Consider the following 26,481-nt stretch of genomic DNA (forward strand, 5'->3'; position numbering starts at 1 on the left):
GAAACGAGCGACCAGGGCAGGATCGTTCCACCCACTGGTAGAGGCAAGAGTACGAAACTCAATAGCAAAGTCGGCCACAGATCTCCTTCCCTGACGTAGAGTTGCGAGCAGACGAGAAGCCTCACTGCCAAATACAGACCGATCAAAAACCTTGGTCATCTCCTCCTTGAAGAGACTGTACTTGCTACAACATCTGGCGTTAGCCTCCCACACAGAAGTTCCCCACTCGCGTGCCCGACCCTTCAAGAGGGAGAGCACGAAGGCCACACGAGCTCGATCCTCCGCATACGTCTGTGGCTGAAGAGAAAAGACAACCTCGCACTGGATAAGAAAGGCTCTGCACTCAGCGGGCTCACCGGCATAACTGGATGGGTTGTTAACCCTGGGCTCTGCGGGCTGGTGCTGATTGGAAGGCACGGCCGCCTCTTGATGAAGATGGTGTAGGCGAGCAGACAGATCGGCCACCTGAGCAGATAAGCTCCCCACAGCCTGATGTGCGGCGGCTAGCTGTTCCTCATGCCTGCCAAGCATGGCCCCCTGCACCTTGACTGCTGAAAACACAGACTTCTCCTCTGCCGCATCCATAATTATGGTCGGATTATTCTGTTACAGTTGAAATGACAAATCCAAGGCAGGGATCACAGGGAATGAGTCTTTAATGCAAAAAGGTAACAAAGGCAGTCTGGAGATATAACTCAGCACTGGAATGTAACAAAAGGATGCTTGACTCCCAATCCGGGAAAACGAAGGAGATATTCCCTGGAGCTGGCCCGAGGCGCAGCAGTTGACAAATCAGGTACGGAGAAAAACTCCTCAGCCCTCACACACGGCTGAACATCGAACGAGATTGTGGAGATACTGGACAGGACAGACAAGACAAGGTGAGCTTAATCCAATACACGACACGACATGACAGAGTAAAGCTGCAGAGCATACAGAGAACATGTGTAATTTCAATAATCCGACAAAGATACTGCCAAAACAGCCACTAGATAAATGCTAAGGGCAGAGTGGGAACAGGTGTCACAGCAATCAGCGCGAGCGCAGATTGTAACGACAGACAGGTGAGAGGGGAGAGGGAGAGAGAGGGAGAAAGCGTGTGTATGTGACTAAATGAGTGTATGTGCATGTGTATGTGTGTGTGTGACAAAAAGGCAGACAGAGAAAACCAGATTCATGACATATACAGAATGTATATTTTGGGTATTTTTTAACCATAAAATAGTGTTCCCATAACGTTAGTTTTTGGTTCCCATAACGTTATTTTTTAGGGTTTGTTTTTGGTTAGCCAGGAAAAATTTCTTTACGGAAAAGAACGTTATTTTTAGGTTAGTTTAACGTTATTCTAACGTTATAATAACGTTAGGAGAACATTAGTTTTAGGTTAGTTTAAAGTTTTTCTAACATTTTCCTAAGGTTATTCTAACGTTATAATAACAATCTCCTAACGTTATTATAACGTTAGAATAACGTTAAATGTTAGCTGGGAAACTGGTGTGAATGCTACAGACAATAAACAAGAGATAGCGGTTAAATTGTTGACGTACGTGTGCCACCCTAAACTGACCTCTGGATCAAATACCTTTTGTAATATAAAAATGTTTCGTTTTTCAAAAGGCGAGGAGAGACAGTGAAGATGAATCACCGCTGTGTGGATTTGTCAGCCAGACAAGAATTTAAGGATACTTTTAAATTATTTTTATTTTATTTTAAATTATTAATTTTAAACAGTAATGTTAGCTCCGTGTAATGGTCGATACGCTATAGCTATGATCGAAACTACGAAATGAAAACTACCTCTTCCATAGTTAGACACTACATAGAGAGAGAAAATGACATCTCCATGATTGGACAAAAACATTTAAATACATTTTTATTTCATTTTTCACTCTGACAATAAAATAATACAGAACAGTTTTTCATGATTAACGCTGAGGTAAAAACACAATCAAAATCTAAAAGAACCTTTTAATCATTAAGTAGCTTATTGTTAAGCTGGAAAGTTAATTTAACATTTTGAATTACATTTTTTATTAACATTCTCCTGTCAACTGAAGGCAGATCATTAAGGTGAAACTTTATCAGAAAAACTGGTCTTGTGAGAAATATACAGATGCTCAAATAAACATCTCGTATCATGCCGCATCTCCTCAATTTTATTAAAATGTATATCTATATATATATATAAAAAGGAAGTTTTTAAAATAATTGTATTACACATACATATATTAATTCATAATGTATAATAATATAATAACTATATATCTATATAATAATTTCAAAATATAAAATCATATATCAGTAAATATCTACACAAAGTGCAACTGTAAATAAAGTTGTATTTCACTGAGGTTAAAAGGTTTAACCACATTTTACCTCTTTCAGTGCAGAAACTGGTGTGGGGTTTATTTTGACACATGTGGGAGGTAGTCTAAAGAAGATGGCTTATTACTGGGGCTACTGGCCGGAAAGAGATCATTCGGCCAAAAAATGAAATTACCCAATGATTTACTCACTCTCAAGCCTTTCTTGATGTATATTATTATCTTTATTCAGATAAACACAATCGAAAGTTATATTGGAAAATGTCCTGGCTGATTCAAGCTTTAGTAAATGGTGCTTCTTATTTAAAGCCCAAAAAAGTGCATCCATCCTTCAAAAAAATAATCCACACAGCTCCAGTGCGTAAAAAAAGGCTGTCTGAGGGCAGTCAATTCAACTTTTTGGGGGTTCAAATCAATAGCACCATTTACAAAGCTTGGATCAGCCAGGACATTTTCTAATATGACTAATATGATTAAGATAATTATATATATCGAGGATGGCTTGAAAGTGAGTAAATCATGGGGTAAGTTTTATTTTTAGCTGAACTATCCCTTTAAAAGAAAACCTGAACAATCCAGTTTACCATCAGAGCTCTTTGTCATTGGTTCTTCAAAAGACTCAATTTTCCTGGTCCCTTCTGACTTTACTGATGGTAAATGATGGTAAACACTCATGGCAAAAGAACCTCATGTTCACTTATCCATCCGTTTACCTGGTGACCTAACTACATAAAAGCCATTTATTGCTCAAATATTAACAAGTCTCAATACAACACACACACACAATAAAAATAGTCAATTTGCTAAATAAGGACTGATTTGGTTCATGGCCTTTTTCATCTAATATAAGCGACGGATATTTATACTGGCACATAAATAATTCAAACCGAGGTTATTAATCTGATCAGAAATTTGTCTTAAAGGTACACTCCACTTTTTTGAAAATATGTTCATTTTCCAGCTCCCCTACATTTGATTTTTACTGTTTTGGAATCCATTTAGCTGATCTCCGGGTCTGGCTACCACTTTTAGCATAGCTTAGCATAATCCATAGAATCTGATTAGACCATTAGCATCGCGCTACAAAATAAACAAAGAGTTTCAATATTTTTCCTATTTAAAACTTGACTCTTCTGTAGTTACATTGTGTACTAAAACCGACAGCGTAATATCACTGCTTCATGTTACAGCAGCAAAGTTCTTGAATATTACGCCAGATTGAGAGTATAGTTCTGCCTAGAAAATGACAACTTTTAATTTTCAGTCGGTGTTAGTACACAATGTAACTACAGAAGAGTCAAGTTTTAAATAGAAAAAAATATCGAAACTCTTTGGTTATTTTTTGGCACAATGCCAATGGTCTAATCAGATTAAATGGATTATGCTAAACTATGCTAAAAGGGGTACCGCCAGACCCGGAGATCAGCTTAATGGATTCCAAAGCGGTAAAAATCAAATGTTTAACTCTAGGGGAGCTGAAAAAAGAGCATATTTAAAAAAAAGTGGAGTGTCCCTTTAAACACACAGACTTAGTGCCGCAGTTGTAGGCCAACCCAGAAATTATCGGGACACTGGTTCCCTTGCTAAAAATCCTTTACATTTTTTCCCCATAGATTTTTGGATTATCGCAAAAAAATTAAACAAGTTTATGTTTGTAAAAACTACTTAAATCTCTAAATAAGGCCTAGTCCTGGATTCATCTAAACCCAGTCCTGGAAACCGCCCCATAGACTTCAAAAATCATAAAAGGTTGTGTCTCTAAAGATTAACTTAACTGAAAAAATTATTCATTCAATTTACTCAATTTTTTAAAGCTTTTTTTTTAGCTCAGTTTATTTAAGCTACTGTAAAAAAATACCGAAATTGCAGCTGGGTTGCCGGTAATATACCGTAGATTTACGTTTATGTTTTTTACTGGCAACATTTTGTTCAAAGTTAAATGAACATTAAACATTTACAAGTCTTTTTCTTTACAGTGTAACACTAAAAAAACAGCATCAAGCAAACATTCTGGGAAACAAAATCTGAAGCAAAAAAAAAAAACAGAAAAAGGTTGATGATGATTTCTGGTTCCCAGAATGTTTTGCATGAGGCTGTTGTTGTATAGTTTTATTCTGTAAAGATAAAGACTTGTTAATATTTAAAATTTATTTAACTTTGAACAAACTCTTGCCATAACAAATAACATAAATTTAAATCTACGGTAAATTACCGGCAACCCAGCTGCAATAACATTGTAATTTCTACGGATTTTTTTTACAGTGAATTTTTTTAATACAAAACAAAACAAAAAAGTTTTGTTTAAATGTAGCTTAAATAAATTGATTGCGACCACTTACCTTAAAAAATTGAGTAAATTAAATGAATAATTTTTTTCATTGTTGTTGGACAAAACGTTGAAGTGTCCCGCTAACTTCCGGGTAGGCCTACAAAAATATGTCATCCCTGCGGCACTCTGTGAATGTTATTTTGATGATAAACAAATACAGTTACATACAGCAAGTTCACAGCAAAAAATGAAGACATTTTGATCAGTTATATTATACTACAAATGAGAAACGGACGATTACCAAACAAAATATACACGCAACGCTTTACAGCACAGCACGGAGACGTTTACGTTTGTTAAAAGTGAATTAAACATTAAAAATAACCTGGGTTGGGTAGAGAGTTTGTTCTCCTCTATGCACATAGGTTCACACACATTGACACACCTGTACATCACACCATACTCACACAGCTATACATAAATCAGGGCTGTGAGCTTTTTTGTGCTGTATTTTGTTCTGTGTGTGGGAAATAGTTAACTAAAATATTCATATTTTTAGCACGTGACTTAAAAAGTCCTACAATTCAGTCGTAAAACTGAGTTTTAAACAACCGATGCCAAGTATGTAATTTCTTCAGTCTGTCGACGTACTTCTTGGTACCTCCTGTGAGGACAGAACAATAAACAACAAACATTACATCTCCAAAATTAAACTTTATAGCACTGCAGAACCCAACATGTCATCATAATGTTGTACATAACATGGTGGAGACGGGCAATACAGAGGGATAAGAAAGGAAACCCATGGAGATGGGACATTTAAGTTAAGAGAGTGACAGAGCGTTTGTGTGTGCTTGCCTTTTTATTGTGTATCCTTGTGATTGGAACTGAGGGATTTCCATACAGTGGTTTTAGACATTTCATCAGATATGTTAATATCAGAGGGATCAGTCCTGAACAATAAGAGGACACAGTAGACGAGAGGAGCGGTGAGGGAAAAGCAGAAAGGTGAATGTTAGATACACATACTGTAATAAAAAACACAGTGTTAAAGCCTTCTGCACATTAGCAGAAAACACTCCTTGGGCTCCTGCAGCGCCTCGACCCCATGCAGGACGTTGTAAGGCAGTTGAAGTCACAGACAACCTACATCAATATTTTTACACAGGAATTGCAATCGCAAGAAAAGATGCAATGTATCATGCAACCGATTGCTTATTGATTCACATGCACAGCAAACTGAAGCATGTTATACTAAAATAAAGAAAAAGTAATAATCACTCTTTTTCCATCAGTAATACTATTTCTCTATTTCATGCGTGACATCATCACTTGTGGGTGGAGCCCCATGGAGGTACCTGGGATCTGGAGTTCTAGGTGAGTACACAGCTTTGCTCTCCAATGGGATCTGCACTGCATCTTTATCACAGTCATCAACCAGCATCTCCTGTGACTCCTGCTACTCATACATAAAATAAACGATTACTAGTTTGCTTTTTGATTTACTAATATATCCAAGTACATTACAAAATAGTCGTACCTCCTGTGCTTTTTTGGAATCATCATCCAGCTTCTTCTTCTTTATACTCTCAGGCATCAGATCATCAAGGTAACTGAGCTCTCGTTTGGTGAAACAGATATCCAGCAGCTTACGGATAAACACTAACGCCAAAACCTGCAGGACAAACATGTTTACAGTGTGGTACCGTTATATGATTTTTATGGTCCAGCAAAAGAAATCGCTGAAAACAAGATAATACAAGATAATTCATTTTTGGGTCAACTATCCCTTTAAAGTAGCCCAAATCCGCAGGAAAACTGCAAACTTGGCAACCCTGTCCCTGAGTACCTTATTGGTTTTATGAAACAGTTACCACACAATACAAATGTTAAGTAAAAAAATATTAATGCAGTAAAAACACTAAAAGCCTTTCTTCGGCTGGAAAAAATAGTCCCTGACTATGAACAGCAAGCAGTGATACAAAGAACGGTTGTGTGCAGTGATCATAACCAGTCAGGAAGGACTGTAAGGACTTGTGTTGACCCCTCTTGTCACTTATTTATTTTACATGTAGACAAAAAGTATAGTATGTACTCGCTCATGTGTTGGGACGTACCATCATAGGAAATACAATCGCGGCAGGGGAGGTTTTGATCACCCAGAGAAGCACCAGGCAAGTAAGTTGGGTCAGGGTGAACAGGTGAACCTTCCTCAGAGGAACATGGCGTAGGTAAATAAAGTCCGGCTGGTGTTTTGCCGGCATGCCAAACAACATCAGACGGTCAAAGAACTGAGAAAGAGATATTAGACTGATGAGAGAATGATGTGAGCATGTGTATATATTTACAGGAAGTGTCAGGTTAATGTTTTTACCTGAATGCCTTTTAGGGATGAGGCTCCCATATACAGGAAAACACCATAAAGCACTGGCATTGGAATGAACTGTGAAACAACAGGAATTGTTCAAAATAAATACATACTAAGAAAAAATTTATGTATTTGGACATTAATCTAAATTTATAAATGTATGAATTTAACAAGTGGCATCTGCAGGAGCGAACCTTACTTTTTTAATCCAGGCTGAATGGCCTTGCTTGGCCAATACCAAAGATATCAAAATCATATTTACACAGAATGTCTTTTATGTTTAATGTATTATTTTTATTATTATTGAAAAAAGTAAATCACAAACAATAAAATGACTTTAGCTGGGTTTTCAGTTTTCACAGACATGGTAGTGAGTCTAGCTTTTTTATTGAGGACGTCTGAAGAAACTGAGGTGCTTTGACGCCCCCTGTTGACAATGGTGCCCGCAGTTTAATATGCTGACAAAATACTTCATGCAAAATAAAATTGAAAATAGTGATCCAAACAATAACTTTAATCAAGTATTATATTTTGTATCAAGAGCTTGACTCATCAAAGAGAGACAAATGTCCCTGGATTATAGCAGGGTTTTTTCAAAATGGGTATTGCGAACCCCTGGTGGTTCGTGAAAGAATTGCAGGGGGTTTGCGTCTTTACAATTAACAATTACAATTAAATCGTTAATAAATCATTTTAAAAATTAAAAATCTAAATAAAACTAACAAAAATATATATGTTGTATTTGTTTAATCTGCACCATGTGACTATTACTCAAAACTTAATCAGAAAACTGAGAATGAATGCAAAGTTTTATATACCAATAAAATTACTAGATAAAGCTCCAACAGGTAATAATAACAGTAACTATCTAAAATACTACTGTTAAAAACGTTAAAAGGGATGAAAAATAAATGTTTTTTTTTTTTAAGTTAAAGGGATAATTCAGCAAAAAATGAAAATTCTGTCATCATGTGCTGACTCGCATGTTGTTACAAACCTGTATAAATTTCTTAGTTCTCAGATATTTTGAGGAATGTTTGTAAACAAAACGATCATGAGCCCCATTCACTTCTATAGTGGGAAAAAGAATACTATTGAAGTAAATGGGGCTAATGAGTGGTTTGTTTACAAACATTCCTCAAAATATCTTCATTTGTTTTCATCAGAAGAAAGAAATTATACAGGTTTGTAACAACACGAGAGTGAGTAAATGATGACAGAATTTTCATTTTTGGGTTAACTATCCCTTTAAACATGCAAATGTGATAATACATTTAAATATGTACTTAAAATCTTTGGTAAATAAGTCTCTGTTAGGAGTAATTTACTATTAAGTAAATAATTTAAGTCAAGTTTTTTTTGCATTTTGACAAAAAAACCCTTGGATTATAGGATCTTACTTTAAGATGAATGGATTGTTGATGTATAAATTCTGTACTTTATTTTTACTTAATTTGTTCCATAAGTACCCAAATGCATGCAGTATGACAACTCCAGGTGTAAGTACCTGTAATGCTCCGGTCATAAAGACAGAGCAGCCCATCAGAAGAAAAATAACCAAACCAGTCAGTCTCTGCTCCCTAATACCCAGAAATTTAGGCTGCTCTCCAGGGGCGGAGCTTTCCGACTCCAGCTTTAGGCTGTTGACGTGGGAGATCGACAGGACAGTTGCCGCGACAAACCAGGGCAAACCCATAATAGAACACACAGCCAACATCACTCCAACCATCAGAAGATCCAAATGGTACCCACAGCCTTTCTGTGTTGAGGAAGTGGGGCACACACTAATTTATGCATACAAACGCATCCTTTGTAATGGGTACATTAAATGCTCGGCATCCATACCTGTAGTTTGTGCTCTTTGCGGTTTATTATGACTGCAGTGATCTGTTGATCCATGAAGATGAGGATGGTGCAGAGAAGAGCCGGTATTGGTGCAGCCAGCACCGTCCACCACGGGTTTCGCCCAATAGGGTTTATCAACCAGCCACGGTCATCGCGTGTCGGCTGCAAAGCACAACCGACATACAAAATCTCTTTGGGATGGTTTCCAGGACAGGGATTAGACTACTTCTAGACTAAAATAAATGTAAGAGCTTTCCAAACTGAAAACAACTTGCACTGACATATCTTAAAATACATCGTGCCCTTTGTTTGGCCTCAAAATGCACATTAGTAATGTTTTTAATAAGGCATGCTTGTTAAAACTAGTTATATTTTATAATTAAACTAATGCCTAGTCCTGGCTTAAGCTAAACCCTGTCTGGGAAACCTCCGTTTAAGACATATTCCACAAATATCCAGATTTAACTCCTTATACTCTGCAGACCCAGCGGCGGTTTCAAAACTGCATCATCAATTTTTTTTTTACAAAAATACATAAGTTGCGATGCACAACAGTTTTCTGTAAAATAAGAACATTTTTATCAATTTTATCCATTTAAGTAGGTGGGGAAATTACTCTTTTAAATTCAGGCATGCCCAATTCTGCAAAAATCTTATTATACTGCAGAGCATAAGTATTAACGATTGATGAAATATAACTGACTAATATCAATTGCACATAAAATGTTCCCTAAAAAACAAATGGTGTGTGTGTACTGTACATATTTATTTATTGATTTATACCTTGAATTTGTTTGGCACTTGTAGCTTTTGCGATGGGACTCCAATGATGTAATCAACGAAGACCATAAAAACAATAGTGAGGAATACGGCAAAATCGCTGATCATTGACCGTACCTACATCACAACAACAAACACATGCATTTGTTTATTTGAAATTTCTCTATCTGTAACTGCGCAACGTACAATATGAGTAATTTAGCCTCACCCGTGTTGGGAAGTATCTGCTAGTCTTAAACTGTTTAAGGAAGGTAGACAGGAGGAAGGTACCAAAAAACAAGATGGCCGACCAGAAGAGAACATCAGGGGTGTAGGGACCATGGTGTCCGCACGCTGAACCAATAAATTGTCCGTGAAGATCTAAGCACTCCTACAAAAACACATTGAGAGAGATTGGCTCACGTTTAACTGTCTTGGCAGCCGAGGCGCTGACTCAAATGTGCAAATGGGATTTGCACTAAATGCAATCTGTGTGAGACAACACTGTGAAATATGACCGTACTGCAGTTATGGGATAGGAATTGAATTCAGTGTGTGGGATTAATTTTCTGTGTTTTTGTGATTAAGATTGCGTTCACCTTGTGGTGAACTGCTGTTGATGTAGTTAGCAGTTATTATTAGATAGCTGGCTGTTACAGTAGGTTTACTGTTCTGATATTTTTTTCTTGATGTTTGAAAGATGTCAAAAATGTTTGAGGTTGTTGATAAGTTTTTGTAGTGAAATATAAAATTTATTTCTACAATAGCACAACAATGACAAAATTATAAATCTTTTACTCCATCCATATAGGCACACGAATGCCACGTCTTAGATGCAAAAATGTAAACTGACCCTGACAGCATTGTCGTGCATAGGTACATTTTTATATAAACACAAATGAAAACTTGGTAACACTTTACTTGAAGGGGTGTTCATAAGACTGACATGACATGCTATGAACATGAAGGATATTTTATGCAAGTTTATGACAACTGTCATTGAGTACGTTTACATGCACAGAATAAGCGGATAACTATCAAAAATCTGCTTATTACAGAAAACTGTTTTCATGCGTTTACATGCAAATCAATAAGCCGGCTATGCAGACAAATGCGTTTACATGGGACTTGAAGACTTATCAGTTTTCTCGCAGGCAGTGACGTCACCACCTATAGTACATAATAGTCATTCAAAAAGTCAACGGCATATCTGTCTTAAGCTGTACTGTTGTATCTCTTCTCGGGTCTGCAGAACCTGTAAATGTAACATGAGCTTCTATTTTAACAGTTTCTCTGCCAACTGCTTTAATCGAGCTGAGACTTTTATGCGTTACTTTGGGCTTACTTCCGCATGTGACGTTTATCTTTTATACGCGGAGACATGCACACATGGACAAAACCGCGAGAAAGCGGGTTAAGGTGTTTACATGCCACGCGAAATCGTCGTAATGAGCAAAAAACTACCTGTGCCGATCGGTTTTTGCTTATGCCGTTTATGGGCTTTCCCCGATAAAGGAAAACCGTTTTACGCGTTTACATGACCCCGCGTGTTATCAGTTTATTAAGCATAATCGGCGTAAGACGTCATTGGTTCAATTATGTAATTTTTAATGCAAAGATGACATTGTTTGAGATGTCTTTGTTATGACAACTTGACATTAACCAATGCATCATAATTAGTCATGATAACTTGACATTACCAAGACAACATAACTGAGCACTTTTTACCAGTGATACAAATTGAATTTGTCATTAAAATGTCATTAAGTGTTAAAACTCTGTCAAATAGTTTTATAACAGCGTCATGAATATTCTTCAGTTCATAATGTTTCCTCCATGTGTTTAACAAATAAAATCAATCATTCAATAATAATAATAATAATTGAAACAATTATATTTTATTGCATTTGGAGACAGATTCACCCGAAATTAAATGAAAACAGTACAGTAAGGGGTTAAGCCATGCATCGTTGGGCCCGTATTTTATAACAGCGTCATGAATATTCTTCAGTTCATAATGTTTTTTTAAAGTTTCCTCCATGTGTTTAACAAATAAAATCAATCATTCAATAATAATAATAATAATAATAATAACTGAAAAAATAATATTTTATTGCATTTGGAGACAGATTCACCCGAAATTAAATGAAAACAGTACAATAATGGGTTAAGCCATGCATCGTTGGGCCCGTATCACTGCAAAGTTAATTACATTAAATTAAATTAATTAAATGTTTGGTTAGTTTTTCTTCTATGTCAGAAAATTTCAGAACCCTCTTTGTAAGAACAAGTTCTGTTAGTTGTCAGTTTTTTATGTATTATGTGCACATACATAAAGTTAAGTATAATCTTTTGACATGTCTGTTGCATTTTGTTAAGGTTTTTAAATTATTTTACATAGTATTAACACTTAATGACATTTACATGACAGTTTAATGTGATGGTAACCCATAAAGCTAAGTAGTTTCTTAAGTTTGATAATTATTGTGCTATATCATGTTTATGACAGATTTATGACAAGCTATGATGTAGTAGTTTATGTCAAGTTGTTATATCAAAGACAATTCAAACAATGTCATCTTTGCGTTAAAAATGACATAATTTTCTTATGAAAACCCATTCAAATAAAGGGTTACAGAAAACTTTTCAGTTTTTCACTACATAATTTTTGTATAAACTTATCCTTACTCTGCAGTTATACTGTTTTCAAAAATTACTAAAACAAATTTACAAATTATTAAGTTTTATAAGGGAGGATACAAGGATGATTTACCGTTACGGTGAGGTTGCTCCACGACATTGAAGTGGATGTGATGTTCCTCTTATTCCACAGTTCTAATGTTTTATTACTGGGATTATCAGGTTCTGCACATCTACAGCTGATGGCACACAACACAACGTGCTTTTAGAAAACCCTGCAATGCTGTAACAGTTATGCTGCAAATCATGTATGTGCATGCATGTACTTACAATGCCAATGTGAGTTTGTCCAGTTCTCCATGTCTGTTGATCGGGTACAGTTCTCCGAGATGGAACAGTTTCTCCAGTGCTTCGTAAATGAAGATGAGGCAGATGAGCGCGGCGAAAGCCTCCTCCGTGAAACGTGTGATGTAACAGACCAAAGAGCTTGCGTCCGTCGCAACGAGAATCAGACACAGGAACGCCGTCCAGAGACCAATACAAGTGCGCAGGGAAAGGTAAGAGAGCTTAAAGTCTCTACAGAGACAGAACGAGAGTTAAGTGATGTTTCTGTATGATTTATTATGTTAACATTTAGTCTTAAAGTTACTGACTTGCAGAATTTGAAGAGAATCTTTTCAAACACGAGAACAGGTCCCGTACTTCCCAATATAGTTAGGGGTTGTCCGGCAAACAGAGAGTAAGCTACTCCAGTCATTGATGCTCCTAAAAGAGACTCAATCGCACTCTGACACACACACAAATGCACGTTTAATACACCAATGACGTTAAACTGCACATTCTCTTTGTCTATTAGACCTCACATAAATAAAAGGATGTTTGTTGGCTTACAATACGTCCTTCTGTAGCCTCTCCCAGAAGTCCTCCAAAGGTAATAACAGGTGACATACAGGCACAGTAGAGGAACAAGAATGATGCCACACATTGCAGATTCAGACCATCTTTAAAATCACTCAGATAAAATGGAGCTTTTCTCTTCACATCTAGAATAAGACCTCCAAACAGCCTATGGGGAGAGTAAAGAGATGGGAAATTAATGACTAATATAGATGTTTAATTCATCATCTGTCAATATTTAAAGACCCATACAATTTATTTGGCAAGCACATTTCTCATTTCAGGTTGACATATATCTGAAAACGATTGACACACATATCGAAAGGTTAATCTATCTATCTATCTATCTATCTATCTATCTATCTATCTATCTATCTATCTATCTATCTATCTATCTATCTATCTATCTATCTATCTATCTATCTATCTATCTATCTATCTATCTATCTATCTATCTATAGCGGGGAAAAAAGGATTTGACACATCCGCATTTTTATCAGTAAGGGGATTTCTAAGTAGGCTATTGACACAACATTTCCACCAGATGTAGCCATCAAGCCAAAAATTGAATTCATACAAAGAAATCAGAACATTTAAGTATACAAGTTGAGTCATAAAAAATAAAGTGAAGAGAATGAATATGGAGAGAACTGAAGATCAAAGTTCATAAAAAAGGCCCAAGGAACCTTCAAGATTTAAAGACCATTTGTGTGGAAAAATGGGCCAGAATCATTCCTGAGCAATGCAGACGGCTGGTCTCTCCATACAAGAGGCGTCTAGAAGCTGTAATCACCAACAAAGGCTTTTCTACAAAGTATTAAATAAAGTGTGTTCAATACTTATTCCCTGTATCATTTCATTTATTATGACTCAACTTGTATACTTAAATGTTCTGATTTCTTTCTATGAATTCAATATTTGGCTTGATGGCTACATCTGGTGGAAATTTTGTGTCAATAGCCCACTTAGAAATCCCCTTGTATCTATATGGCACACATATATATACACACCTCCCAGTTCTCTGTAGTTCTGGTCCATGATGTTCTCCATGCTGCTCCTCCTCCACCTGAACAACTGTTCCGTTAGGAACGCCTGGCATTTTTCTTTTCTCCTGTTGTGAAAAACAAACCATTTTTGACACTCAAGCCACACTTACAGTCACAGTACACCACTTTTAAAACCCTATGCTGGGTAACTACATTAAGTTGCGATAAGGTTTCGATACCTGTGATGGGACATTCTTAGGAGGTTCTATCCGTATAGAAGGGTCCCATTCTCCCGGGGGCAAAACTGTCACTTGATCCAGAAACTCATCTATACCGGCTAACAAATCACTTCGGTCTTTTGCCTTGTATGCGACATCGTGGAATATCTAATGATGCATGAACAGAATTATATTGAAGAATGACTAAAACTGTTTATATTTTATGTATAAATAATATTATGAATAAAATAAGCACTGGGGTACATGCATTTTAAATTAAATCAAAATGTAAAATGCTAATCTTAATGCATGATTAATATCCAATAGGATTATGCCAATACTGAGGCTATTCCTAATACACTGTATGTTGTGTTCTGCAATGACCTCATCGGTCATTATGGTGGCCATGGAGCGACCGATCTCATGGTATTGCTGGGCCTTTCCATCCGGACCGAGCAAGATGAACAAGAATCTGCAGAGATTTCATCGTTTTAATGATTTTGATTATTTTGTTGTTTGATTCATTTGAGGAAGAAAATGCACGATGTCTACCTAGTGGGTATGGGAACTTCGGTAAGTCCTGTGAGCAGTACAGCGGGAGACAAGCGAACAAAGGCTATGATGGATTTCTCTAAAAAGTCCAGCTCTCCAACCAGCACATTGGAAGCCTCTGCTCCAGTGGGTATCTTCTTCATGAAATGTGTGTCCACCTAAAGAAAGAGGAGGTCATGACATTTTCTTCATATTTAAACAATATATAATATTACTCATTAAAGAACGCTACATTTAGCTATGAGGGCTACTGTAGAAACATAATGGCGACATCCATGTAAGGAGAACCGCGGTGTATGTAGATAAAACGTTTCATTCTAAGGTAATAATACAATACAGTTCATTATGTAAGGTCTTAATAAACCACTCATAATATAGTTATGTATATTATATTGCATTTTTGTCAAGAGTTACACATTACACCTTTAAATAAAATATGAAAGAACTCCATCAAATCTCATGTGCTATATAATAGCAACAACTGAGCGGCTACAAAACAGCATTGTTAGGCATGATTGCTTAAATGTATATAATAATAATATCTATTTCGACTGATGGTTTCCTTCACCAACCGCTGCTGTTTATTTGGGTCTGACTGTAATTGATACGGAACACAACAGGGATGTAATGTAATTGTCGCTGCACTTTCCCATCCTTACGGTCACACTAAATGGCTGACATCTGGCTTATTAACGTTAATTTCATGTGCCTTGATCACTGGTATAACATTACACAAACAAGCTGCAGTACCTCTAAGGTTCACCAGATGGCAATGTGTGTGTGTGTGTGTGTGTGTGTGTGTGTGTGTGTGTGTGTGTGTGTGCGTGCGTGCGTGCGTGCGTGCGTGCGTGCGTGCGTGTGTGTGTGTGTGTACCAAATGTCCTTGATAATCAATAAGTTGCATCTAGTTGCAGCTGGTGAGCAGTGAGGACCCAAATATAACTAAATATGAATCTGTTTGGTTTAATGGGTTGTCTCATATTAAGTCTCCATTTCTCCTCTCTTTTCTTATTCATCCATTCAATTCCAATGACGATTTGTTTTCCACATTAGTTTTCTCAGATAAAGGAAAGCATTAATGATAGTGTTTTTCCCATCTTTTAAATATGAACTGGCCTTTTAAGAGTGATACCAGAAGTATTACTTCCTTGTTGTGTCCGTTTGATATTCTACCTACAGTATTAATGCATAATGCATGTTTCTAGTACCTTGGTGAGTTCCATCTGGCCGTTTTCCTGTGCTGTTCCATTCTTTACATCTGTGCTTGTAGGTGGAGGCTGAGGAGAGGTGGCAGGGCCTGACAGAATATTCAGTAAGATAAATAAATCTGTCCACACCTTCTGCTGTCACTTACCATAAAAAAGGTACAAAAGCTGTCACAGGGGATTCCAAAGTACATCAGTGTTCCTAACGAGTGCATATTAGTATCTCAAAGGTACCTCACAGAAAAATATTAGTACCTCAAAGGTACATATCCATACCTAAATGGTACATATAAGAAGTACCATCCCAGTGTCAGCTTTTGTATTTCTTGTCTGAGAAGGTACAATAAAGGTAAGAAATATAAAATATTCAGGCACTTTAAAGGGGACATTTCACAAGACTTTTTTTAATGTACTCTTTAGTGTCCCCAGAGTACATATGTGAAGTTCTAGCTCAAAATACCATATAGATACTTTATTAAAGCATGTTATAATTGCCACTTTGTAGGTGTGAGCAAAAATGTGCAGTATTGGGTGTGTCCTTTTAAATGCAAATGAGTTGATCTCTGCACTAAATGCCAGTGCTGTGGTTGGATAGTGCAGATTAAGGGGCAGTATTATCCCCTTGTGACATCACAAGGGGAGCCAAATTTCAATGAGCTATTTTTTCACATGCTTGCAGTGAATGGTTTACCAAAACTAAGTTAGAAGCACTGGGGACCCAATTATAGCACTTAAACATGAAAAAAGTCAGATTTTCATGATAGGTCCCCTTTAAAAAAGAAGATGTGTCTGTGGTAAGTGACAACATGTCACATTTTTTTTTCTATTTATTTCTTTTAACTCTTTCCCCCCAATTGACGAGATATCTCGTCAATCAAGAGAAAACGCTTCCCCGCCAATGACGAGTTTTTCTGTCTTTCCGCAATACCGCTATTATCCACTAGGTGGCGCCCTTCCGCAACTTTTTAAACCCGGAAGTATTGCCCTATGGCAAGCGGCTGCATGTCCGTGTCTGTTTTAAAGATCGCTCTGAATGGGATCTCTATGAAAAGTCCATCACAAAAATTTAATTATCTCTGCTTTTTGCTCAAAATGTGGTGTTTTTGCAGAAACCTACCCATATTCAAAAGCTGATTACAAAAGAACTACTGAAGGTAGGATGAAATTTTTTTTTGTTTGAAAGTAGAGGGTCTGTTCTTTTATTTGGTATATTGTATGTTTATATATTTGAAGAAGAATATTTTCTGGAAGGCATTAAACTTTTGTGAAAATCATGAAAAACGCTGGCTGGCAACTTTTTTTAAAAACGCTGGCGGTGAAAGAGTTAAAATATTGGCTATAAATGTATAACATCTGCTTGTGTCTCACCAGTCTTGTCCATAGAATGAGGTTCACTATGCCTTCGGCCCGACTCGGTGAGGGATTTGACCATGGGTAGCAGGTTGTTCCTCTTTTTGTCGCTCTGGTGGTGATGTCTTTTGAGAAGTGCCTCTCGAACCTTCATCCTCACACTGTCATCCAGTTCATGAGCTGCCTCCTGATGGTCAAGCACCAGGTCTATAAACAACAAATCACACATAAGCTCTTAAAATAATTAAAGTAATTCTCTTAAAATAAGAGAATTACTACCTACATTCTGCTTAAACTAACCGAGTAAGTCCCTGTAAAACACGGCACAAAGACTGTAAACTATGTAGTACTGAATTGCAGAGTTAGATTGTTAAACCATTTGTTTGACATTTTCAGAGTTCAGATTTTTAGGCGGCCTAAAACGGTGGCTCGCCAACAAACTTAAGCCACCGCACTTGGCCCCTCCCCTATCACGATGGAGAGAATTCATTCAGTTTGTAGTGGTATTTGAATGTTAAGAGAGATGGCAACTTTCCCACGACTGGGCGTGGTTTCAGGGCCAAAAGTAGACACGTCCCCACTTCTTGAGAGCAGAGAATGCAGCCCTATTTTTCTAAGATTTTGATAATGTATTTTATTTACTGTTCATTTTTTCCATCACTTAAATTGTGGTGGTTAATAACACATTTTTCTGTGGTGTGACAAACAAAAATTTAATATCTGACTTTAATATTAGGGACTTTAATATTACATGTACAGTATAAAAACCATAGTGTATCTGACATACAGTAGTGTCCAAAAGTCTTAAAACCACTACTAAATACTTTCATTGCGCATCTTTTTAAATTTAAAATGCAATGTTTAATTACAAGCAAAGCCATATTAGTGAAGTGTTTAATTGTAATATTTACAGTACATACACTTCATCCTGTATGCTAAGCAGTGGTGGCCGGTGACTTCTTTTTTCGAGGGTTTTCGATGCGAAGTTCATCACAACATGTATGTAGCCCGTCATGTCATGTGTGTGGTTCTTTTTTTAAAATATGTGTTCTGCGCATCTAGAGATCCTGTGTGCATCACGTGTTTTGTCAAAATAAGTGCCTGATGTAGACGCATCTAAAGAGTTTATGATAAAAGAGACACTCGAGTTTGCCAGATACTCGCATAATTTCATGCGTAATCATAGTTTACTGTTAAGGGAGTTTCTTGCATGTATTTTGTGAACGTGAGCATCTCTTTTATCATAAACGCGTGTGCTGCAGGCACTTATTTTGACAAAGCACGTGATGCACATGGTTTACATGACGCAACAAACACATATTTTGAAAACGCAAGCAACACACGACACTCCGAACATTTATTTTGAATTAGCGTCCCTCGGATAAGCAGTCACGAGCCGCTAAGCACTTGGCATGATCCTCTTTTGCTTTAAAAACAGCATGCACTCAAAATGGCATGACTCAACATGTTTGTGCAAAACCAGATTATTCGTGTTATCTCAGCACGACTTGACAATGTTTCAAAGAGCATCTTGTGCAGCGCAAAGGGACCTGACCTTTGATTCAAAGGAGTTGCCATGGTCATTGTCACAAATTTGCAAAAATTTACATTTGGTTAGTGAAGTGTTGAATTTGAAGTAGTTCTTCCTCACGATACATCACAAACGCACAATGACAACACTATTACAAAACACATACTGAGAATAGATGTGTAAATATGAATAAAATGGGAACTGCACTATTTTACTTTTTTACATAAGAATGTGTTGTTTTATGTCAAATGCAGACCTAACTTTACCCTAAAACCTTAACTTAATGTTTTAACGTACAAGAAAACAGAAGGACATAATATATTTAATTCATAAACACTGGAGCTCTACTTTTCCTGTCTCTCACTTTCTCTCAATCTGTTAAATCTCCCAGAATTCCAGCTGGTGCTGAGGCAGCACTGTTAATCAGCATTACTCACTCCTTCTTTCCTTTACAACATAATCAATCTCTTTTTGGTTTTATGTCTGGTATTAATCTTGTTTCTGCTACTGCTGTTACTTTCATCAAAACAATCATGCCTCTGTATGTGATACAGGTTACACTTTGTTACAATTCAGTAGCTATTGGTGCTGATTACATGTACATTTAAGCAAGAGATTCTATATAAACTTATTGATGTGTATAATTTTGCAACTATACTAATGGTATCTTTTAACTTGGATTCTGGGTATGGGTTATCATACTCAGCCTTTATTTCACTTCCTCAAGATGACACATGCTGCTGACAGCCTGTATGAGTGTGTGTCTATCAGCAACATAAGTGGAGGTGTGTGACAGTAATGTATGTGTGAGGTTTCAGGTGGGCAAACAAACAGACTGCGATACCCACACACAGTTGTCACACTGCTGTACCACAAAACACCACACTCATCCTTTATATGATTAAAGTGTGTACTGAATGAACAAACCTAAAATTGAGTCAGATTTCTGTTTATCTGTTCCAATAAAACAATATAAATCATTTAAAGGGGACATTTCACAAGTAAAAAATAAATCTTTGGTGTCCCCAGAGGATGTATGTGAAGTTCTATCTTAAAATACTCCACAGATAATTTATTATAACATGTTAAAATTGCCACTTTAAAGATGTGATCAAAAATGTGGCGTTTTTGGGTGTGTCCTTTACAATGCAAATGAGTTGATCTCTGCACTAAATGGCAGTGCTGTGGTTGGATAGTGCAGATTAAGGGGCGGTATTATCCCCGTCTGACATCACATGGGGAGTCAAATTTCAATTACCTATTTTTTCACATGCTTGCAGAGAATGGTTTACCAAAACTAAATTACTGGGTTTTTTTTTCGCATTTTCTAGGTTGATGGAAGCACTGGGGACCCAATTATAGCACTTAAACATGGAAAAAGTCAGATTTAACTATAAAAGAGCTATTTTTAGTTTGCTGTTTTAAAAAGTTTAAAAAGAACCTTACTTTAATTAGTTTGAACAGCCCATACCAGTTATGACAACCCAACATTGTCTCAACTAATCACTAATTGCCAATGGGTTCTGTAATCCTTTTTGAAAATAACCACTGTTTTTTGCTTTTTTTTGTGATGCTAGTGGTGCAAACATGAAACAATTTGTTCTCTACCAGTTTAACATGGAGAGAGAACTATAGGTAACCCATTCATTGGTTGATTATCTGAAATGTGTGAAAGGCTCAAATGAAAAAACAACTACACCTATATCAAAAATTAGATATTAATATTAACCAAATGCTTTTGTTGTCATGTATTATATGTTCATCAAATACCTACCCTTCAAATCTGCTTAATCCCGGCCTCAGGCCATTCAGAAATGCCACTTTGTTAAAATCCGATAATCGATTTTTCAGCAAAGTCCTCTAAGTGCATGGAAGATGAACTGGATGAACGACAGTGGATAACACTTCTTGGGCCTGAATACAATACCTTTAGCATCTTTAGTAGTTTTGCAACTGTTTACTTTGTCCTGTCCAAGGAAGTGGATTATTTTTTTAGAGTTTTTTGCAAAAGAAGCTTGCATGCATTAGAGGGTTTTGCAGCGATAGACAGTCAAATTTGTTAAATACCAATGAAATGACTAAAGTGACATTTGCAAAAATAAAGCATTTCCAATACTGACTAATGATTTTTCATTGCCATTAAAGTGAAATTACTGAACCTAAACATAAGAGCCTGATAATGCTCATTTACAAGAAAACATGTTAGACGCACTTGAGGTTTTGCATCTGAGCTCCTCATATACTGTGGCTCCATGGTGTTTCCAATTTATTGTGATTTGTTTGAATGAGCCAACACGTCAACTTTTAAATAAATCAGTGAAGTTTGTTGGCACAGGAAGATAGCAGACGGGACCCATTTATTTTGGCCTCTGTTTAATGGCAATAGATTGCATATAAATTGCATTTTGTACTCCCTCTGCATCATCATAAAAAAATATTGTGATATTAATCATTTATGATGTCACCTTGCTACATATCTTAAAAATGATTGCAAGTCTTAAAAATGTCCAAAATTGAACAAAAATGTTTTATAATGGTTTCATTAAACGATATTATGGTGCCATTTAAACATTACAGCTGTACCATTTGATCCAAGACTGACCTGCGATTTCCTCGATGCTGTTGGCCCTCATGTCTAACAGCACTGTTCCATTAATGATACAGCTCCGTAGTTCAAACAGACTATGAAGGGAGAGCGTAGCTACGTATGGTTTACTCCACCTCTCGCCTCCATCCTCAACATCCTCCTCAAACTTTAACCACCTGACACATGTAAAAAATTAAGATTTTTTTCAGATTATGCTGCGTTTCAAACTCAACCACGGACAAAAAAAGTACAATGCTGTCACTGAAACGGACAGATGGTACCCTTTAAAAAGGTTCAGGTAACATACATATTTGTATCTTTGAGGTACCAATATTGGATGTAAAGATGTACTTTTATTGTACATTTTTTGTTGAAAAAGTACAAATTAAAATGGAAATACCAATTTAATTTCTATTTAACGCCCTATTTAATTCACTAATGCACATTTCTGGTATTGTTGCATGTAGTCCCAAACAAAAAATATATTTTTTTTTTAATGTGACCCTCCCTGTTAAATCCAGGCTAAAGTCTCAAAAACTAGTTAGAGATTAGGAGCATCAAAGTTTGACATGGGCTTACTCAGTCAAAAGTAAAAATATCACATTTTCCACATTATGTATAATGTTTTTATGTAGAAAATAATAAATCACTAAAAAATTACTTTAGATGGGTTCAAAACTGGGTCACAAATATATAATCTGAAACAACTTCCTTTTTGGCTCACAAATCCCACTTACTTTTTAACCCCTCCCACAAACCACTTGGCTCCATAGCACAAACATTTTAACTTCCAATGGATATGTCTTCATATTTTTATTAAGATATTTTATCAGGACAAAAAATGTGCAAATGACGTTTTACTGTAACTTTTAAGTGCATGCTTACCTAGCGGTTTCCTTCCACTCTGCATCTTTGCCGTCTTTAACACAGATTTCATCAAGTTCAGTGAAGAGCTCGTGTGCCACGTGCTCCTCGTCCTCCTCAGTGCCCAGAATAAACTGAACCCTCTGGGACGGGGTATCTGAGAAAGCGATATGGAAAGAAGGATAAATGCAAAGGGAGTAGAATATTGATTCACTTCATTTTTATCATGAGTGAGGAAACACATCAAGGACACATACAGCAATAAACTAAAGCCTTCAGGGGAATCACAATTATTTTTATTAACATACATTTCTAAGTTTAGATCTTAGTGGGGTCAAGGACACAATATTGGGAAGGTTATTTCCAACATCCAAAACGTGCCACACCTGCTAATAAGGAATCAATAGACACCTATAATATTCTTACCTATGATACTGTATTTTTCCCAAGCATCATTAAAGGTGCAATGTGGAACTTTTAGAAGAATCTCTTGACAGAGATGCAATATAATATACATAACTATATTATCAGTGGTGTATAGACCGTTTCAGCGGTAACAACATAAACAAGCCGCTGTCGCGGTCCGCACGTAACTTCCGGTAAACTCCGCTAATAATAAATAACAACAAATTCTTTAAACATAGTTTATTTATATAACAAGCAAACAAAACAACACATAGATTACCTAGGAAACCAAAACATTTGTTATTTTCGACGAGGCATTTGTTCAAGAGATCAGTTTAGCAACTAGTCAGACCATTAAAAAAACGAAACCGGAAGTAAGGTTCGGATCCAGACGTGTATCACGTGCGTCCGATGAAACCATCTATAAAGACCCTACAAAATAAACTGTATTATTTTTATTACCTTAGAATGAGCCGTTTTTAACTACATACACCTTTCTGTGTCCCCTTAGATGACGACATGTTTGTCCTGTGGCAGCTACTGTAGCTTCTCTATGCGTTTTACTTAAAATTCAAGGACCTTTCAAGGACTTTACAGGTCCAATACCCTCAAATTCATGGACTAAATGTGGGAACACATTTCAAGTAAGAGCAAGGTTACATTGTGTTACCTTTTAAGATATATTGTTACAGTTCCCTTTCGAGGGAACTCGCGCTGCATCACTGCGGGGGACACTTTTGGGACAAATCCAGTGCGTTTGAATGTGCATATCAAATTCAACCAATGGTGAGGCTTAACGACAAAGACAGGGTGACTTGGGAGCCAGGAAGAATATCGCTATCTGAAATATCGCCAAAGACGGCGTTACAGGGACGCAGGAAGAATGGCAAGGGAGACGCAGCGCCTCGTTTCATTCTGAGGAAACAACAGTTACACACGTAACCCGAGACATTTTCTGGTGTCAGGTGATTTAAAGGATTTCAAGGCCACGTGGGAACCCTGGTTTTAAAACTGAGGGGTGAGCTGTGGACATTAGTTGCAATCTCACTGTTGATGCCGCTAAAAACGCACACTGGACCTTTAATGTGTCAGTACTCAAACATGCTTGTGGCATATATTTATCTGTAACAAAACTTAGTAGGAATGAAAGAAATCATACAGTTCATGTATTTTTACAAGTAACATGTACTTGTAGCCTTATTTGTAGTTGTGTTAACATCTCAAAGGGAACACACATACTGATAAAAATGTTTAGCTTGAAAGAACTGCAAGTCACTTTAGATAAAAGTGTCTGCCAGATGTGTAAACGTAATGTGAAAGCTTAAAATATATAATACCTAATAAGGTTCCTTCTGTCAAGCAATTGTAGATTAATAAAACTAGCTAAGGCACAATTTTAGTTTATGCCATATTAATAACACAAAAAACCACATGCTTGTAAAAAATCAATTGCACTTTTACCAAAACATCTGGTTTGAGAATCAATTTCCATTTTTCATCTGCAATTTCTTTATCAACAGATGTTTTCTTTGGTCAACTGCGTATATGTCACTTTATTTGAAGTAGCTGGGGTACACTGTTAAACCTTGCTGTAGATTTCTAGGTAAATAACTGTAAAATTGGCAGTATTTAGCTTTAACATCGGTGAAAGTTATTTTACTTTGATATGAGGTGCAGTTATGCTGCACTAATAATAAACTACGGTAAATTACTCTTTGCACCAATTAAGGAAAATAACTGTAATATTATCTGGTAAATTACTGGAACACACACATACACACATACACAGGTGCAGGTGTCACCAATTTGCCTTGATAAACTTGTTTGTTTGTTTGTTTACTCGTGCTGTGTTGAACAATATAATAGTGGATTTGTATGTTTAAAAGCTGAAAATGAGTAAGTAAACTGTTAAAATATTTGTGATTGTCTTTAAAACACATAAAGTTAAGGTCCCAAATAGCTTCCTGATTAGCAAGTTTTTAGCATCTCCTATCAACGTCAACCCTTGTGCATTGTTCAAATTCACTGCCCTTTCGTGTTGTTTTTGTTCATGGCCAAAAAATGCCACTAAATGAAACTGTTGTAAAAATGTATCAGATTAATATAAAAAAATATTAATCTGTTAATCAACATCAATACTGATCAAAAGTACCAAATATTTACAAAAATTCCATGATTGTAACTCTTTAAAAAGTTTATAAGTGAACTTCCCAAATAAGTATTTGGGAAAAAACACAAAATGACTTATTTTCAATATAAAAAGTGACTTTGGACTGGATTTTTTAAAAACCCTTTTCACAGTCTTGGGCATTTCAACGATTAGAAAAAACATTGGCTTTGATGAATTTTTAGTTTTTGTGCAGCATCAGATAAAAAAATTTTCTTCCTCATTTATGGTTTGTGGTCATTTTTGCCCCATTGACTTCCATTATAGCAACATTTTTTGATTGCAAAGCCATTTTTGATTGATGATGGTTTTTCCTTTTGCAAAAAGGTAAAATTTGTCATTTTTACTGTTGATCACCATGTGGCACCATTAACCCTTTAGTAGGCCTGTGCAAAAAACAGAGCTTAATTTCTGGTTTCTACTTCGTGTTATATGAAGCATTTTTGTTAATCCTTGAATTGTAAGAATATAAGAAGGTCATTAAAATTATGTTGAATAACTGCAGGTTTGGAATAACCTGACGGTCAACGGTGACAACGGAGATCTTTTTTTTTTGAGGGTGGGATTTGACATTATTTTGTTAAGTGTCTTTTTGCTATGTGTCGCACTACCAATAAATAACCTGAATGTTATTTGATTGCATTGTTTTGGAGTATGATTTTGTTAGTTTTGGTTTAACTGTCATGCAGTGGCAGTGTTCTTTGTTTATATTATTGCTTTTGTTATCTTATCTTATTTTGCCAATTCTACAGAAAATTTGTTCTGTTTAGTTTAATTTTGTGATTCCTTGTGCTATGCATTTATCTATTGTCAGGATCCTGCCAAGGAGTCTTGTTTTGTATTTATATCTAGTTATGATGGCAGTTTGGCGTTCTGGCAGTCCCATGCTTTATGTCAGGGATGGGCAACTTCGGTCCTGGAGGGCCGTGTCCTGCAGAGTTTAGCTCCAACCTTAATTAAACACACCTGAAGCAGCCAATTAAGGTCTTACTAGGCATACTAGAAACTTTTACGCACGTGTGCTGAGGCAAGTTGGAGCTAAACTCTGCAGGACACCGGCCCTCCAGGACCAAAGTTGCCCATCCCTGCTCTATGTGGAGGTTCATGCCTTGTTTATTGGGTCATGTGCCTTCGGTGTCTTGTGTCTTGTCCCCGCCCCCTCGTTCTCCTGCTTATTAGTTATCATTGGTTTTCTTCCATCACCTGTTCCCCCTCGTTATCTTGTTTGTTTTTTATAATGTCATTGTGTCCTTAGTTCTGTGCAGGTTCGTTTTGTTTTGTTCTCGTGTTCATGTGGTTATCTAGCCGAGTTATCTTGTCAAGTTTAGTATTATCTATCTGCTTACAGTGTTTCATGTCATGTACACCCTCGTGGGATTTGTTATATGTTAGTAAATAAAGTGTTTTCTGTTTTCCCGACTTCGTCTGCGATTGGGTTAATCCGTCCTCTGATCCTGACATCTTTTGCCACAGTAATAAAGTGTATTTGTCTAAATATTTTGGGGTTCTTTCTC

At 36.6% G+C, this 26,481-nt stretch overlaps 1 protein-coding gene across 1 annotated transcript in view; it reads right to left on the reverse strand.

The window, feature by feature from the left end:
* Positions 1–3,730: 3,730 nt before the first annotated feature.
* Positions 3,731–26,481, reverse strand: part of slc4a8 (solute carrier family 4 member 8) — a 31,596-nt gene continuing 8,845 nt past the window's right edge. Inside the window, exons 4-25 of the mRNA XM_065264570.2 lie at positions 22,417–22,552; positions 21,547–21,707; positions 17,432–17,620; positions 16,067–16,155; positions 14,859–15,016; positions 14,691–14,778; positions 14,328–14,474; positions 14,113–14,213; positions 13,097–13,271; positions 12,859–12,992; positions 12,536–12,781; positions 12,339–12,444; positions 9,795–9,956; positions 9,590–9,703; positions 8,807–8,968; positions 8,469–8,720; positions 6,968–7,036; positions 6,711–6,884; positions 6,134–6,268; positions 5,952–6,052; positions 5,452–5,546; positions 3,731–5,257 (exon numbers count right to left, since the gene is read on the reverse strand). Of these exons, the coding sequence (XP_065120642.1) occupies positions 5,456–5,546; positions 5,952–6,052; positions 6,134–6,268; positions 6,711–6,884; positions 6,968–7,036; positions 8,469–8,720; positions 8,807–8,968; positions 9,590–9,703; positions 9,795–9,956; positions 12,339–12,444; positions 12,536–12,781; positions 12,859–12,992; positions 13,097–13,271; positions 14,113–14,213; positions 14,328–14,474; positions 14,691–14,778; positions 14,859–15,016; positions 16,067–16,155; positions 17,432–17,620; positions 21,547–21,707; positions 22,417–22,552 (2,990 nt within the window). The 3' untranslated portion in view covers positions 3,731–5,257; positions 5,452–5,455. The remainder of the gene's footprint in view (positions 5,258–5,451; positions 5,547–5,951; positions 6,053–6,133; positions 6,269–6,710; positions 6,885–6,967; positions 7,037–8,468; positions 8,721–8,806; positions 8,969–9,589; positions 9,704–9,794; positions 9,957–12,338; positions 12,445–12,535; positions 12,782–12,858; positions 12,993–13,096; positions 13,272–14,112; positions 14,214–14,327; positions 14,475–14,690; positions 14,779–14,858; positions 15,017–16,066; positions 16,156–17,431; positions 17,621–21,546; positions 21,708–22,416; positions 22,553–26,481) is intronic.

This window comes from Paramisgurnus dabryanus, chromosome 7 (genome assembly GCF_030506205.2).
Source record: "Paramisgurnus dabryanus chromosome 7, PD_genome_1.1, whole genome shotgun sequence".
Lineage (NCBI taxonomy): Eukaryota > Metazoa > Chordata > Actinopteri > Cypriniformes > Cobitidae > Paramisgurnus > Paramisgurnus dabryanus.